The sequence below is a fragment of the Haplochromis burtoni genome, unplaced genomic scaffold (assembly GCF_018398535.1).
Source record: "Haplochromis burtoni strain Fernald_Lab_line unplaced genomic scaffold, NCSU_Asbu1 Contig_41, whole genome shotgun sequence".
Lineage (NCBI taxonomy): Eukaryota > Metazoa > Chordata > Actinopteri > Cichliformes > Cichlidae > Haplochromis > Haplochromis burtoni.
This window is the reverse complement of record NW_024582402.1, coordinates 1,776,340-1,790,329: the sequence shown is the minus strand read 5'-3', so window position 1 is coordinate 1,790,329 and position 13,990 is coordinate 1,776,340. Positions and strand designations below refer to the sequence as shown.

Genomic DNA, 13,990 nt, shown 5'->3' with positions numbered 1-13,990 from the left:
TTTTTTTGTCCCAGTCCAGCCCTGGGAAGAGTGTGTGGTGTTTATAATCAGACTAACCTGACTGTATAAAGCAGGTGAAACAACCGGTGTCTGAAACATCTGGCTGTGGTCATCAGTGTCTTGCCTGTACAGTGGCTGAGAAAGAATGTTGCTCCAAAACATCTGCTCATTAGGTCAGCCATCAAATTTTAGTTATTTTTAGCTTCTGGGCTGTTTCTCCTTCCATTATTCTTTTTTTTTCTCCTTGGACAGCTGGCCTGTGACTCTATCTTCCTCGCTGGCTACAACTGTGCGATTTGCCCCTGTTGTTACCATAACATCTGGAAGATGATCATTTGCAGGTTGTATGGCAGCTTTAGGGACTCCTGTTGTGACTTCCGTGCAGGTCCACTGTCCAGGTGCAGGATAAGATGTAAGACTGAGCTTTTAAACTTTGAGGGACAGGCTGCTAATCTAAAAGAAAGCAACTAAAGCAACAACATATAAAAATGTTCTTTCAGTATGTGGCCTGGGAGTCAGAGTCAAGGTGTGTATTTATCACCTGCTCATGAGATGATGCGTAGAGCACTGGGCCCATGTGTCTGATAGAGAGTGTGTGTGTTAAGGAATCCAAGTCTGTCCTTGAGTCAAGCAGTAAGGACCTTGTCTGCCTTGACGATGTAAGCTCAGTGATTCATACTGTGACTCTGCCACTGACCCGTAGGATGACTCTCATGGGGGTGCGGAGACAGGCTGCATCCATCACAATGCCAAAGAGCTGGGCAAGATGTACACTAACACACACATGGAGACACTGGATACACTGAGTGAAGAGTTTATAGTCGTGCAGCGGGCTATGTATGAGAACAGCTGTGTGTAGAGCTGAATGTCTGCCCAGCAACCATGCCCATGCAGGCCCACAGTGGGTAGCTGTGAGGCTGTGTGGGCAACCTGCATCTATTCCACATGGGATCAAAATGGGCTCACGGCAGTTTTGCCCTATGGGGTGCTCTGTGTTTTTTTGTGTGCAAACCCTGTCCAAACCCAAACTCTATGTTCGTATTTTTGCCCTTTCTGCTCTCAAGAGGGAATTCTGTGGGTAGCCCACTATAGGCTGTCTATAGAAAACACATATAGGGCCTATATAGGATATCCCATGTGGGGTCTGTATGTTAGGAAACACAAGACAGGGAAATGTGACAACTGTGGAGAAATAGTGTCAGAATTATGAGGCTGAGATAAGACAGCTGATTCAAAACATCAGTAAATTCTGGTATCAGAGAATATTCAAATTTCTTAAACATACTAACATGTTATGCAGAGGATTTGAGTGGAGGGCTGGTTGGTTGGTTGGTTTTTAGTGAGATGATCTATAGTGTAGTAGTTTACATACTTGCCTAATAAGCAATAAATCCCATGGGAGAAAGCACAAATCTGCAGGGGGCTGCATCTAAAGGGCATCGGGTGTAAAACTCTGCTAAATGAAGCATGCAGATATACCTGTTGTGGTGACCCCGTTTTTTTTAAATGAGCAGCTGATAGTTGTTTTCTTTTCTGTTTTAAAATACATTCTGGTCCACACTCCACACCAGTTGGTATCGCTAATATACCATGGCATTAGCTCTCCACTGTGGGGTCTAGGTGGGGCCCCAGTAGGGCAGTTGTGGATACGCTCCCTATAATATGCCCCATTGTGGGCCTCTCTTTGCTTAGTGTGGGCAACCCACACTGTTGGATATCCCACTGGGACCTGTCTGGGCCCCATAGTGCAGAGCCCAGATGTGACCTATATTTCACGTTGGTACTGGGGCTCGTGTGTCTGCCCACAGTAGCCCCACACAGGCTCCCAGGGCACATCTTTGCTAGATGTGTCAGAATTTTAACTCAAAAGGTTTTTTTTTACAGGCAAATGTTCAACATCTTAACAATAACGTGCCAAAATCTTAACATTTTTTAAATGAGCATTAAATCACAAGTACTGAACTATGTTCTGTGTAACCTTTTATAAACCTTTTATAGAACATCCTCGGGGGACCATGAATGCCAATTTACGTTTTCAAGATATTTTGATTTTAAAAAAGGAAACAAAGAATGTTGTCTTTCATCCTGACAGCAGTCAGACTGTATAATCCACACATACAATAGATACCTGCAAAAATGTACTTGTGTGTATTATCACTCCCACTACACCTTTTCCAAATATGAAAAATTCTCTGTGGGTGTATTTACTCTATATAGAGACAATTTGTGAATGGTAGAAATAACTCTTGTATAGGTTTTTGCCTTTTTTTTTTATTTGTGCACTTTGTCCGTCTGTGTTGAGCTAACATGTGCTTCCTGTGTTTGTGTGGGTTCTCTCTGAGTCCACAGAGTCCAAAGACATGCAGTTAGTGAGGTCACATTGACTGCTAATTCTAAATTGCTCATAGGTGTGAATCTCAGTGTGAATGGTTGTCAGTCTCGCTGTGTTAGCCCTGTAACAGACTGGCAACCTGTCCCGGGTGTACCCCACCTCTCGCCCTATGCTAGCTAGAATAGGCTCCAACATCCCAGCTGAAAAAATGGATGGATTTTTATTTTTTTATTTCTTGCTGACACTTGTGCTGTTGTAACAGTGTGGGATTAATAAAGTCTGTGTCCCTGCCCACCAGTCTCTAGGCCTGTGTGATTAAGGGTTAAAGATGTAAATTCTTTGACTTGCAGCAAAATAGTGACCAAAAGCAATACTTTTTAACTTCGCAGTTCCTTTAAAATTTCATGTTTCATTTCATGTTATTTGGATGATAGTTGATGGGATGCAATCTAAATCTTTAGCAGGGTAAAAGGTGCAAGAAGGAGAAAAATCATCAGTGTTTCCACAACAGTCACCATGAAGACACGAGGACACAGAACCTGATGTGCGATTTAATCTCATTATTTCAGGACTTTGATAGAATTTTGCTAGTTTTTCTGATCTCTCTGTTTTTCTCCTGGGCACTATTCCACCGAGTTTGCCGCTCTGTTGTTGTGGTCATGGTGAGTTGCTGATGGTTGACAGTGCGAGGCCGAGTTGCTGCTGAGAAGTGGGTCAGTCTGTTTCTGCACAGCAGCTTCTCTGTGTTTTGAGTTTTGTCTCCCAGCGAAAGGAGAGATTGTGCCAGATTTCTACCAGATTGTTCAGATATGGGATCTGTAAACACAGTGTTTTCCAGGCCTGTCAAAAATTGAAGGACTTATCCACCTTGAGGCTTAGTAGATGAGACAGAATCTCTGGAGGATTTTTTTTCCTACAGCTTGAGTTTGTGTGATTGTGTGTGAAAATACGAGTATGTGCATATGTGTGCATAGAATTTGTCAGCTGTCATTTATATTTAGCTTAAATCCCATTTCATCCCGTTTGATCCCATTGATGCCAATGCATCGAAACAGTCGGATATGATTAGGCGTTTTAGAGGCTGTTTTCCTGTAAGAAATTTGAAGCAACGGCCTCATCGACAAAAAGAGAGAGCCTACCAACTTTTGGCTCTTTTAACTGTTTGGCTGGCCCTCTGAAAACTGCCCATTACGCACAAACCAACCCATATATTATTAATCTGTTCAGCTCTGCCTTCCTCCTCTGCCAGCATCCAAGTGCATTTTAACATGAAACAGCATCAGAGTGCATTTTAACATGATACTCCCTGGTGGTGATGATATATTCTCTCTCATATCCATTGAATCTGAAAAATAAACAAACAGTTTAACATTTGGGGGTTTCTGGTCAGTAGTTGTTGTTTGAGAGAAGAAAAAAAACTTTCTTCTAGCCAAACTTTCTTTTTAAATGGCATCTTCCTCAAGTATGAAACTTCTGCTAGCTGGATGGACACAGAGCCGTGTTCCAGATCCAATGCCAGGTGCTCTTTGACTGTCTTCATGTTGAAAACAGTGTGTGGGAGAGATGACCGGCTGCCTGAAGGAATGCTAAAGCACAAATGATTCATCTCTTTTTCCCTCAAAGCATTTTTAATTCATACCCAGCAAAATGTCAAACTTGCATCCAAGCGTACCTGTTCGAATGCATGCAATGGCTCAAACACCTATTCCTCGTCACAGCGTGCATGGTTTCCACACACACTGTGATTATTAAGGAGCTCCATCTTTGTTTATGCACGGTGATTATAATAAATTCATTGTGTTTGTCAAACTGGAGCAGACAGCCTCGTTGCTGGAAGGAGAACGGAGGAGATGCAAGATGCATGAATTCAGCTGAAGCAAGAAGCTCCCTCTCATGGCTCCAGGCGTCCCGGTTCTCCAGCTGAAACCACAGATAAATTAGTGAAAAGACAAATCTTCTAAACTATCTTAAAGCGCTCCTTGTTCCTGTGACGGGATCTCATCTGCGATGTTTAAGTGCTGTGTCACGAAATGCCCCAAATCTCCGCAGTAAATTCTCAACTCCTTTACTTAAACTGCTGGAGACATTGATAATTTACAACATTGTGGATTTAGGCCTGTCTTAATGAGGTTGGGAGCTGATAGGTTATATTATAGGCTCCATCTTCTTACATCCTCTTTCCCTTCTTCATCACATATTTATTCCGTCCTTGTTTTCTATTTCTCCCTTCACTTCTTTTCTGTAACTCCTGTTTTTCCCTTTGTCTCGTCTTGCAGGTGTCTGGCGCACTCACCCTGCCTGTAACAGGCGAGGAGTCAGAGGACCAGGGCCATGACTGGCTTTCCTGGCCATGGTGGGCGTGCCTTAGTGCCATGGCCGAAGCTGTGGCGATGGGTCCTGGCGACTTCACTGGTTACCATGATAACCTTGACACTGCCAGGAAACAGCCACGCCTGTCCGCCACGGTGCGAGTGTTCAGCCCAGCTAAGGTCAGTGTCGTGCCAGCGACGGCGGCTCACCAACATCCCAGAGGGCATTCCTACAGAGACGCGGCTCCTAGACCTCAGCAAGAACCGGCTCCGCTGGGTGCAGGCGGGAGACCTGGCACCGTACCCACGACTGGAGGAAGTGGACTTCAGTGAGAACCTCATCTCCACGTTAGAACCGAATGCCTTCTCCACCCTCCAGAGTCTTAAAGTGCTGAAGTTAAGGGGGAACCAGTTGAAGTTGGTGCCCATGGGAGCCTTTGCCAAGCTTGGCAATCTTACCAGCCTAGACCTTAGTGAGAACAAGATGGTGATTTTATTGGACTACACCTTCCAGGACCTGAAAAGTCTAAAACACTTGGAGGTCGGAGACAACGACCTGGTTTATATATCCCACAAGGTAAGCTCTTAAGCATCTGGCCAGTAGTGAACTGAGCTTATTGATGAAATGGGAAATGGATACAATAATTTGCACTTTATTTTTAAAAAATCCTGGTGTGACATTTTGGCAAAGTCTATTCGTTTTCCTGCATAGATAAAAACACTGATACCAGTTACACAGCATCCATGTAACACATTTCCAGCTTCCCCATGAATAAGTAAAAAAGCACTCAGCTCAGTGTTTGGTTTGTTACTTAGACTACACTTAGAAGAAACCAAACACATCTGAATATTTTTTTTCTGTGTCAAAAAATAAAATGATAAATTGAAATATTGTTTTACTGTTATACTGCAATACTTACAATAACAGCAGCACACATTCAAATGGAGTGTGTAAAAAATGATTCTGTTACTTTTATTTGAATTTATTGTTTCTAATTACATATTAAGAGATTAAGGCACTATTAAAACACAAAGACCTCAGAGAAAACCAGAAAAATGTCTCAGCACTTTTAAAACTCGTCATAATCGGAGCTGGTTGCTATGGCCACAAATCTGATATTTTCCTTTGAGAATGATTATGAAATATTAAAAATTAAACGAGTCCTTTTCTTGGCATGTACCTCACATACAGTAGCAACAACAAAAATGTGTTCTGGTGAAATACTGAACCAACTTTTGTCTGTTTGTCTTACTTAAACATAAATAAATATATATGTATATGTATAAGCAAACAGTGATTCCCAGATTCCCATTATGTTTTTCTTATTTCCAGGCATTCTCAGGTCTGCTGGGGTTGGAGGACCTCACAATAGAGCGCTGCAACCTGACATCCATCTCTGGTCAGACGCTGTCCTACCTCCGCAGCCTGGTCACTCTTCGCCTTCGCCACCTCAGCATCACTGCCCTGGAGGACCAGAACTTTCGCAAGCTGTCAAACTTGCGGGGTTTGGATATCGACCACTGGCCGTACCTGGAGTACATTTCCCCTCTCAGTTTTCAGGGCCTGGACCTCCACTGGCTCTCCATCACCAACACCAACATCACTTCTGTCCCCTCGTCCTCCTTTAAGAACCTTGCCCACCTCACCCACCTTAACCTGTCCTACAACCCCATCACCACATTAGAGCCTTGGGCCTTCAAAGACTTGCTGAGGCTGAAGGAGCTCATCATGGTAAGCACAGGTTTGATGACGGTGGAGCCCCATGCCCTCGGAGGCCTCCGACAGATCCGCGTGCTCAACTTCTCCTCAAACGACCTGCAGACACTGGAAGAGGGCTCCTTCCATTCTGTCAACAGTCTGGAGACCCTCAGAGTGGACGGGAACCCCCTGATGTGTGACTGCCGTCTGTTGTGGATCCTGCAAAGACGCAAGACCCTCAACTTTGACGGCAGAGTGCCGGTGTGTGCGGGGCCGGTGGAGGTGCAAGGCGTCAGCCTCAGCTCCTTCACCGATTCTGCACTCTTCGATCACTTCACATGCCAGAAGCCTAAGATACGCAACCGAAAACTGCAGCAGGTAATGAATGGTGATGAGTTTGTTAAACTTTCTACAACCATAAACAAGGTTGTTTTAAGGTTTTAAAATATTCCTACATATAGATATCTGCTGTGCTTTTTTAAACTTGTGCATTTATTCATCCACTCACTCTTTTTCTCCAGATGATCGCTCGTGAAGGCCAACCGGTGAGTTTTCTGTGTCGAGCCGAAGGAGACCCTCCCCCTTCTATTGTCTGGATTTCCCCACAGCGCAGGCGGATCACAACTAAGAGTTCAGGGCGCATTATAGTTCACCCAAGTGGCACCCTGGAGATCCGCTACGCCCAGCTCACTGACAGTGGGACATACATCTGCATAGCCAGTAACGCCGGAGGCAATGACACCTACTTTGCCACACTCACGGTGCGTGGCCAACCGCTGGATGCCGCCTCAGCCTTCTTTCTCAACCGCTCACTGTACAGCAGCGAGTTCTTCAACGACACAAATCTAAACAGCACACGCGTTTTCCTCAAGTTCACCTTTGACCTGACCACCATCTTGGTCTCCACGGCAATGGGCTGCATCACGTTCCTCGGGGTTGTCCTCTTCTGTTTCCTGCTGTTGTTCGTGTGGAGCCGGGGACGCGGACAACGCAGGAACAACTTCACAGTGGAGTACTCCTTCCGGAAATCTGAACCCGTCACTGGAAGCTCTTCAGGAGGGACCAGGAAGTTTAACATGAAAATGATATGAAACAACGCAGCCAGGGGTCCCTCGGGGGAGGCATGAGCACGTCCCATAAACGTGTTTGACGCACGCAAACGCACACAGCCTCTGACTCGCAAAGAAGCTTGACAGCACAAGTCCCTGTACGTGGCTCCACTCATTCGAGCGCCCACATCAAAACCGGAGCCACTTCTCAATTTGGTCTGATTTGTGACCCTGATCTCTCAGCAGTTTTATTCAGCTTGTGGTCAAAATTTGCTTAAATTATACCTTAAGGAGTGCTAGCTACTTGTCATTTATGCTTAATAGGCACAGAAGAAAGAAAATATAGGTGATAAGATGTAAATTGGCACGATCCCTGGCCTGTGGAACAGTGATAGTCCTGTTTCTCATTTATTTTAATGAGAAATGATAAGGTTTCCTTTTTAATTTCAATTTCTCTCTTTTTTGTAGAGTCAGGGATTTGAAAAGAAATTCAGTACAGAGAGCTTCTGTCCATTAATCACTCTCTCTAAAGCCTGCCGTGCTGCTAATCATGCATGTAGCTTTAAGCTGTAAGTTTGTACCACTCATAAAAACACATAGCTTTGAAAGACAGTTAAATATGTTTTTCTATTTATTCAGACCACCGCTGAGGAGTAAGGATAACAAAGAGCAAAACGTTTTATGAATATTATCATATGGCCTTTGCTTTTATGCACAAAAGCTGAAAAATAATAAGAAAAAAAATCTGGCTTTTTCTTCCTTGTGAGCTTTGTGAGGTTTTACAACATTAGCTGTGTGAGTTTGGGACGAGCGCACCGGCTGAGAGTTGCTGTAGCTGCCTGTGGCCCGGTGGGTTTGGTTTGAAAGTCGTGCCCACCGGTCACAGGCCACCACTGTAACCATGCCAACCAACACAGGAGGGACCGGGATGGTGGCCACAAGAGGGTTGCTGGGTAGAAGAGGCAGGTGACTTCTGCTCCCTCTGCCCTGCATCCCGTTCGTGCTCTTCTTCAACACGAGAGGGTCAACCTGCCTCCTGCCCCTCGTCCCTGCTGTGTTGGTGAACACCCAACCCTACCAGCGCTGCCAGGGGGGAGCAGCCTGGCGAGTTGGTTCATACCTAGAGGCAGACAGAGGACACACTAGGCCCACTAGGAGGTGTTCACATTAACACACATTAACACCCTCATCCTACGAGTGGAAGGCGGCACACGTACAGCCCCTTTTCTCAGGAAAAGTGAAATAACTAGCCTACAGAGTGAGAATGGTTATGCATATTTACTCTGATAAACTGTAAAACATTCCAGCAATACTTTATGTGGAGCCATAAAGCTAAAAGTCCATTCTCTGAGAGAGAAGTGATGTGAATTCGTGAGTGTATAAGCTAAGCCATAGTTGTGTAGGTTGTATTTTTATACAGTAGTGTGTGCATGATTCAGTTATATAATTATTGCCACTGCCATCCTACAAGCTGTCGCAATGATCACAAGACCATCTGCTGTCACCGGGCTTGCATAAAGTTTCACCTCATAACACGCACACACGCACGCACGTGCTCAGAGGAGATAGAACCACATTGAGGTGATTTTTTCTGATAGGAACAACACTCAGCGACACACGGACCAATAAAAATCCACAAATCACAAAGTGCAGCACTCGCTGCTCTCTGTCTGTCTCTCAGAGGGCCGGTGTGCGAATGTCTCTGCCCCCCTAGCCCAGTGCTTCCCCCCCTCCTCACCCACATCCCCCACACACCCCCACTGGGTCCTCCTTTGGGAGGGGTCCCTGGCTGGAGACCGAGGATTTAAAATGTAAATGAAGTCGTGTAACCCTACCCACGCCATGTGCATCGTATAGTGGAGAGTAGTACTGTGGTTTTAAAAATGGAAAAAAAGACTAAAAAGACAAAAAAAAAATGTTTTTAAGTGTTCTGTTTGTCCTTCAATTTATTTTCTTTTTCTTTTTTTCAGTTGTTGTTCTCTGTGACCTTTTGGCTGTTTAATGTTCTTCGTCCTCCATGTGGGATTGTCCTCTTCTCAACACCTCATGCAGTAGCACCCTTTCAGATCTCAAGGTGCACATAAGCCTAAAGCAGGCAGAGCATTAAGTTCATTCACAGCTGAGATTTGATCTAAAGCTGTTCTGTGGAGAAGAAAAAAATGTTTGCAAGTTAACAGTTGAAACTGATAGTTGCTAGTTACTAAAAGCTGTGAAATTAAAACTTTACACACTAATGTAAATCATGGATTTACCATAGACTGTAAAACACAGCCTGATTCACTCATCCTGATGACAGCTTTGGCTTATTGAATACTCGAATTTGACATTTTAGCTGCTGCCATTTTTTTTAATGGACATGTCCATACATCACACTGTAATAATAAATGTGATGTTAACTTTAGTTACATGAAAACTGAGCAGCTCACACACTGCAGTGTCTTTTAATACAACCAAATCCTGAATGAGAACAAATTAGAGGTGCGCCGATCGATCAGCTGGGGACAGGAATCGACGGATTTTCAGCAGTGACCGGCCAATGAGCCTCATGTGTGTGCGTTTCAGTATGCACAACACGTGCACAGCAGCATAGGCAAATAAGCAAAGCTCGCCAAAGTTAAACGCAGGGGAGGAACACCCCAAAAACTTTTGTAATGACAGACCTAATCAGATACTTAAATCACCAAGCTGAACATTAATATTTTAAAGAAACTAACAATGGAAAAGTGGATATAGCTAAAGCTATCCAGAGCCCAGAGAGCCTCGGTATGAGCAATGGATCAAAGCCACAAAAAAAGAAGGAAGAGAAATGGGCTGGTGTCCTGTTATGTGGTGAAATCCTGTTAATATTTATATACATATATAAATAATGATGATTAAAAATAATAATAAAATAACTAAAAAGAACAAAACATTTTTTTTCCTGTGGTGAGGTAAATATGTCTATTTACATATAGCTATCACTGCTAATGTCCCTGCCTCTGAAGAGAACCTTAAAGTAATGGAAAATATGTTAAAGCTAAATGTTGTTTCGTAGAATTTAAAAAGAAAACAAATAAATAAAACCATAGTAGACTATAGATAAGCGGAAGAGGATGGAAGAATGGATATAGCAATAACAAAAGGCCAAAAGATTAGTTAGATTAGAAAAATAGCTGCTATTTACACATGTCAGGGGTAGCAGAGGGTCTAACGGTGCTTTATATAGCAACTTAATGGTTTGAAAATCATTTCCCCCAGGTAAGAGACACCCTCAGACTCCTTTGCGAGTTAAATCTTGCAAACTCCATTTTTGTCGCTTGTAACAAATGATGAAACCACAGCCTCTCTGTCAGAATGAATAACTGAACAGCTCTTAAAGATTCATGAGGCCGAACAAGAATAGATGAACAAATTAGCCTGTTTTTTTGGGGGTTTTTTAACAGTGTCTTTGACAGGGTCTGCAGCCATTTTGGCTCTGGTGGTGTTGAGAACAGGATGTTGCCTTCGTGGATATCTCTTCTCCCTCAGCCCTTCCTTCTGTGTTTCCATCCCCCGGTACTTCTCAGTGCAAACTTAGGTTTAGATGACAGTGAGAATGTGCGTAGCGATTGTGGATGGTGTTATTGTGTAAACATCGATTTCAAATTGTACGCGTAGATGAAGGTGTGTTTTCATTTTTTGACCTTCTTCTCCTTCTTCCCTCTTTACCGTCCTCGTGGCCCCCTCTCCCGTCCCCCGCCCCTGTCTTCTTTCTTCATCTCCTCGTTGTCCCTGTTCACAGTATTAGGCTGGAATATGGTTGTGCGGTAGTAGACACGTGTTCACTGTGACTGGTGAGTAAGTGTTGTTGTCTTATGATGTGTTGCTCCTCGTGATACCATCAAACACGGAGCAGTGATTAGATCATTGGAGACAAAAGATGAAAGGAAGGGGTGACCCAGGTTCCCTGAAAATCAAAACAAACAAACAAAATAACAAAAAAAAAAACACTGGTTCTCATTTTTCACACACCCATTCCTTAAAATAAAAATGTCTGGAACTTTTCCCTCTCTGCACAGTGCCACTCTGGGATCTTTCTCTGCGTGTGAAACTCTGTGAACTGTACTGTACGTACTTTCTCTTGATGATATCTTGACACAATTTAACTTGCAAATGCAGAAAAGAGGTTGGGTTGTTGCAGAGCCGTGACTAAACGCCTATACGCTCGCTTTCTGCCTACTGAGGTACACTGAGTCATCTTGACAAGGAGGTAGTCCATTCATTAAAAACCTGACACCTCCAGCTGATCGGGGTTGGAACGAAGCACTTGTGTCTATTCAAGCTCCAAAAGCTTGCTTCAAGCTAGATGCTGTTAAAAAAAATGTTCTGCATCTTAAATTTCCTAGCAGAGGTTTGCTTTCAAAGGTTTTATTGGTATGCTAAACTGATTAAAAAAAGACACTTCTCCAAAAAAAAAAAAACCTCAGCAGCTCTCCTTAAAAAGGCTGCAGCACACAACACAGCTTTGCAGCTGAGCCGCTGCCTGCCTGACTCTGACTGACAGACTCTCTGTGTTTGTAGATACCAGTGGAGGCGAGCTTGATTCATCTCCTCTGCCACGATTCTTGAGAAAGTAGGCTGAGATATCCCCCGCTCCCTCCGCTGGTTTGTCCTTGCCTGCGGTTGGTACACCGTAGTCTAGACGTCCCATTTACAGCAGGAGCAGAAGCAACCTCACCGTTAGCGTACCTTCCACTGAGGAAACTCTTCAAAGACCCACAACAAAACAAGACGAAAAAAACCCTTTGGACACACACCACAGTCGTGGCATCAAGCCTGAATTATTCATATTTGGGTTTTTTGGTGTGTGTCCCATTGTTTCCATTCCATTGAGGGAAGCTTTCCTTTAAACGCTTTAAGCGGTTTTCTTACAATTTTGGCCACAACAACATCAAAAGAACCATATTAGTCGTATCTTCAGGACTACATTTCTACATTTTTGTCTCCTGTCATTTCTGATTCCATGTTAGCTCTAAATAAATCCATCTCTTGCTCCGCGTCCTACAGCTGCTGGTTTTGATTGGATTAGACTTGAGATTTATCAGAGCTGAGACGAGCAGTAATAGGATGACAGAGGAGCGAGCCTGGCTTGATTGGGTGATTACTTGGCTTATTAGTCCCATTTCCATAACAGGCCTCTCAGACAGAGTGTCATGCAAATAGACTTTTAGCTGTTTAACAGCATCAGTGTCAGACAGAGATATGACCTGTGATGAGTTTCTCAGGCAAAGAGGCGGTGATGCAAACAATCGCTGTCGCCTGATATAAGTGAGCATGCTGCAGAGCTTTGCTGAAACACTTTAGAGCACCTCAGACAGACAAATGCTTCATCTTAACCTTGACCAGACCCCCACCCACCCCCCAACAGACACACACACACACACAAACAAAATCACCTCCATTTCCTTCTGTGTGACAATACTGACCCCCAGTGGTCACTGTGAGTATAGGAAACAAATCCTGATGACTGTTGTACCAAAGCAACAGCTCGGGGTCTCAAGCAGGTAAGCGAGAAAATTGACTGTTAGCTTCATAAGTCAGTGCTTCACTGATTTCCCTATAGCCATAGCGTGACCCCCGTCTTGGCACTGGGTGTGTTTCTGCCTGCAGTGGGAGCAGGAGAGGCCTCCATCTCATCAAAAAGCAAACTGCTCTAAGTCTGGAGATTACACACTTAAACCCCCACCACCAGTCTCACCAAACCCTCCCCCCAGAAAACTTCACAGCATTATTCTTTCTCTGTATATGATTAAGTGCTGCTCAGCAAATGATCGGCTACTCTCTAGAGAAGAAAAAAAAAACAAGTTTCTTTCTTGTGGTCTTAGCAGATTAAATCTATGCATGCCTTTTATATACAGTGATTGGTCTTGCCAAACTCTCACCTACACTTGTACAGATAGCCATGGGTGCCATCGTTGCTGGCCATGGGACTGGCTGAAACGACTAACGTGTGTTTTAATCTGGTACAAGTTAAAGCCAGGGGGCAAAGAGTCACCGGCATTCACGAATATATATATAAAGAAGCATTTGTTTACTTGGGATGATTGTACTTTTACACATATCTATCTTCAAACAGATGATCTGCTCTGATGTGTAAGCTGTTGATAAAGCTATTGATATTCCAAGCAGGGTGGTGGGACTGATCAATCATGCTGTGTGGGGACAGGATTGTTAATGGCATACTTTCATTGATCTATCTTGACTCTTGTCACTCTCTCAAAGTCTCTCTGGAGTAGGAGGAGGCATACAGAGCTCTCATAGACCTGGTTGGCACTCATTCCTAGGTTTCTACACCTCTTTTTTGTTGTTGTAATGATTTCCTCTTAAAACGAGATGGTGCCAGCTTTTATGCTTTTTTTTTCCAGGTCTGGGGTAATAAAACGCTCTGTTGCCTCTCCCACTCTTTAGAGGAAGCTTTCATTTGGTATAGCTCTGCATTTCTTGGTGCGCTCTGATTCAATACAAACAGGTAAAATAATACTGATACTTAAGGTATCTATCTATCTATCTATCTATCTATCTATCTATCTATCTATCTATCTATCTATCTATCTATCTATCTATCTATCTATCTATCTATCTA

The 13,990-nt window shown here is 43.7% G+C and overlaps 1 protein-coding gene across 1 annotated transcript in view; it reads left to right on the top strand.

Moving 5' to 3' along the window:
• The window catches only part of LOC102304841 (leucine-rich repeat and immunoglobulin-like domain-containing nogo receptor-interacting protein 3), a 43,441-nt gene extending 29,466 nt beyond the window's left edge, over positions 1-13,975 (top strand). The window contains exons 2-4 of the mRNA XM_005920509.3: positions 4,609-5,218; positions 5,975-6,718; positions 6,862-13,975. Of these exons, the coding sequence (XP_005920571.1) occupies positions 4,664-5,218; positions 5,975-6,718; positions 6,862-7,431 (1,869 nt within the window). The 5' untranslated portion in view covers positions 4,609-4,663 and the 3' untranslated portion in view covers positions 7,432-13,975. The remainder of the gene's footprint in view (positions 1-4,608; positions 5,219-5,974; positions 6,719-6,861) is intronic.
• Positions 13,976-13,990: the final 15 nt, after the last annotated feature.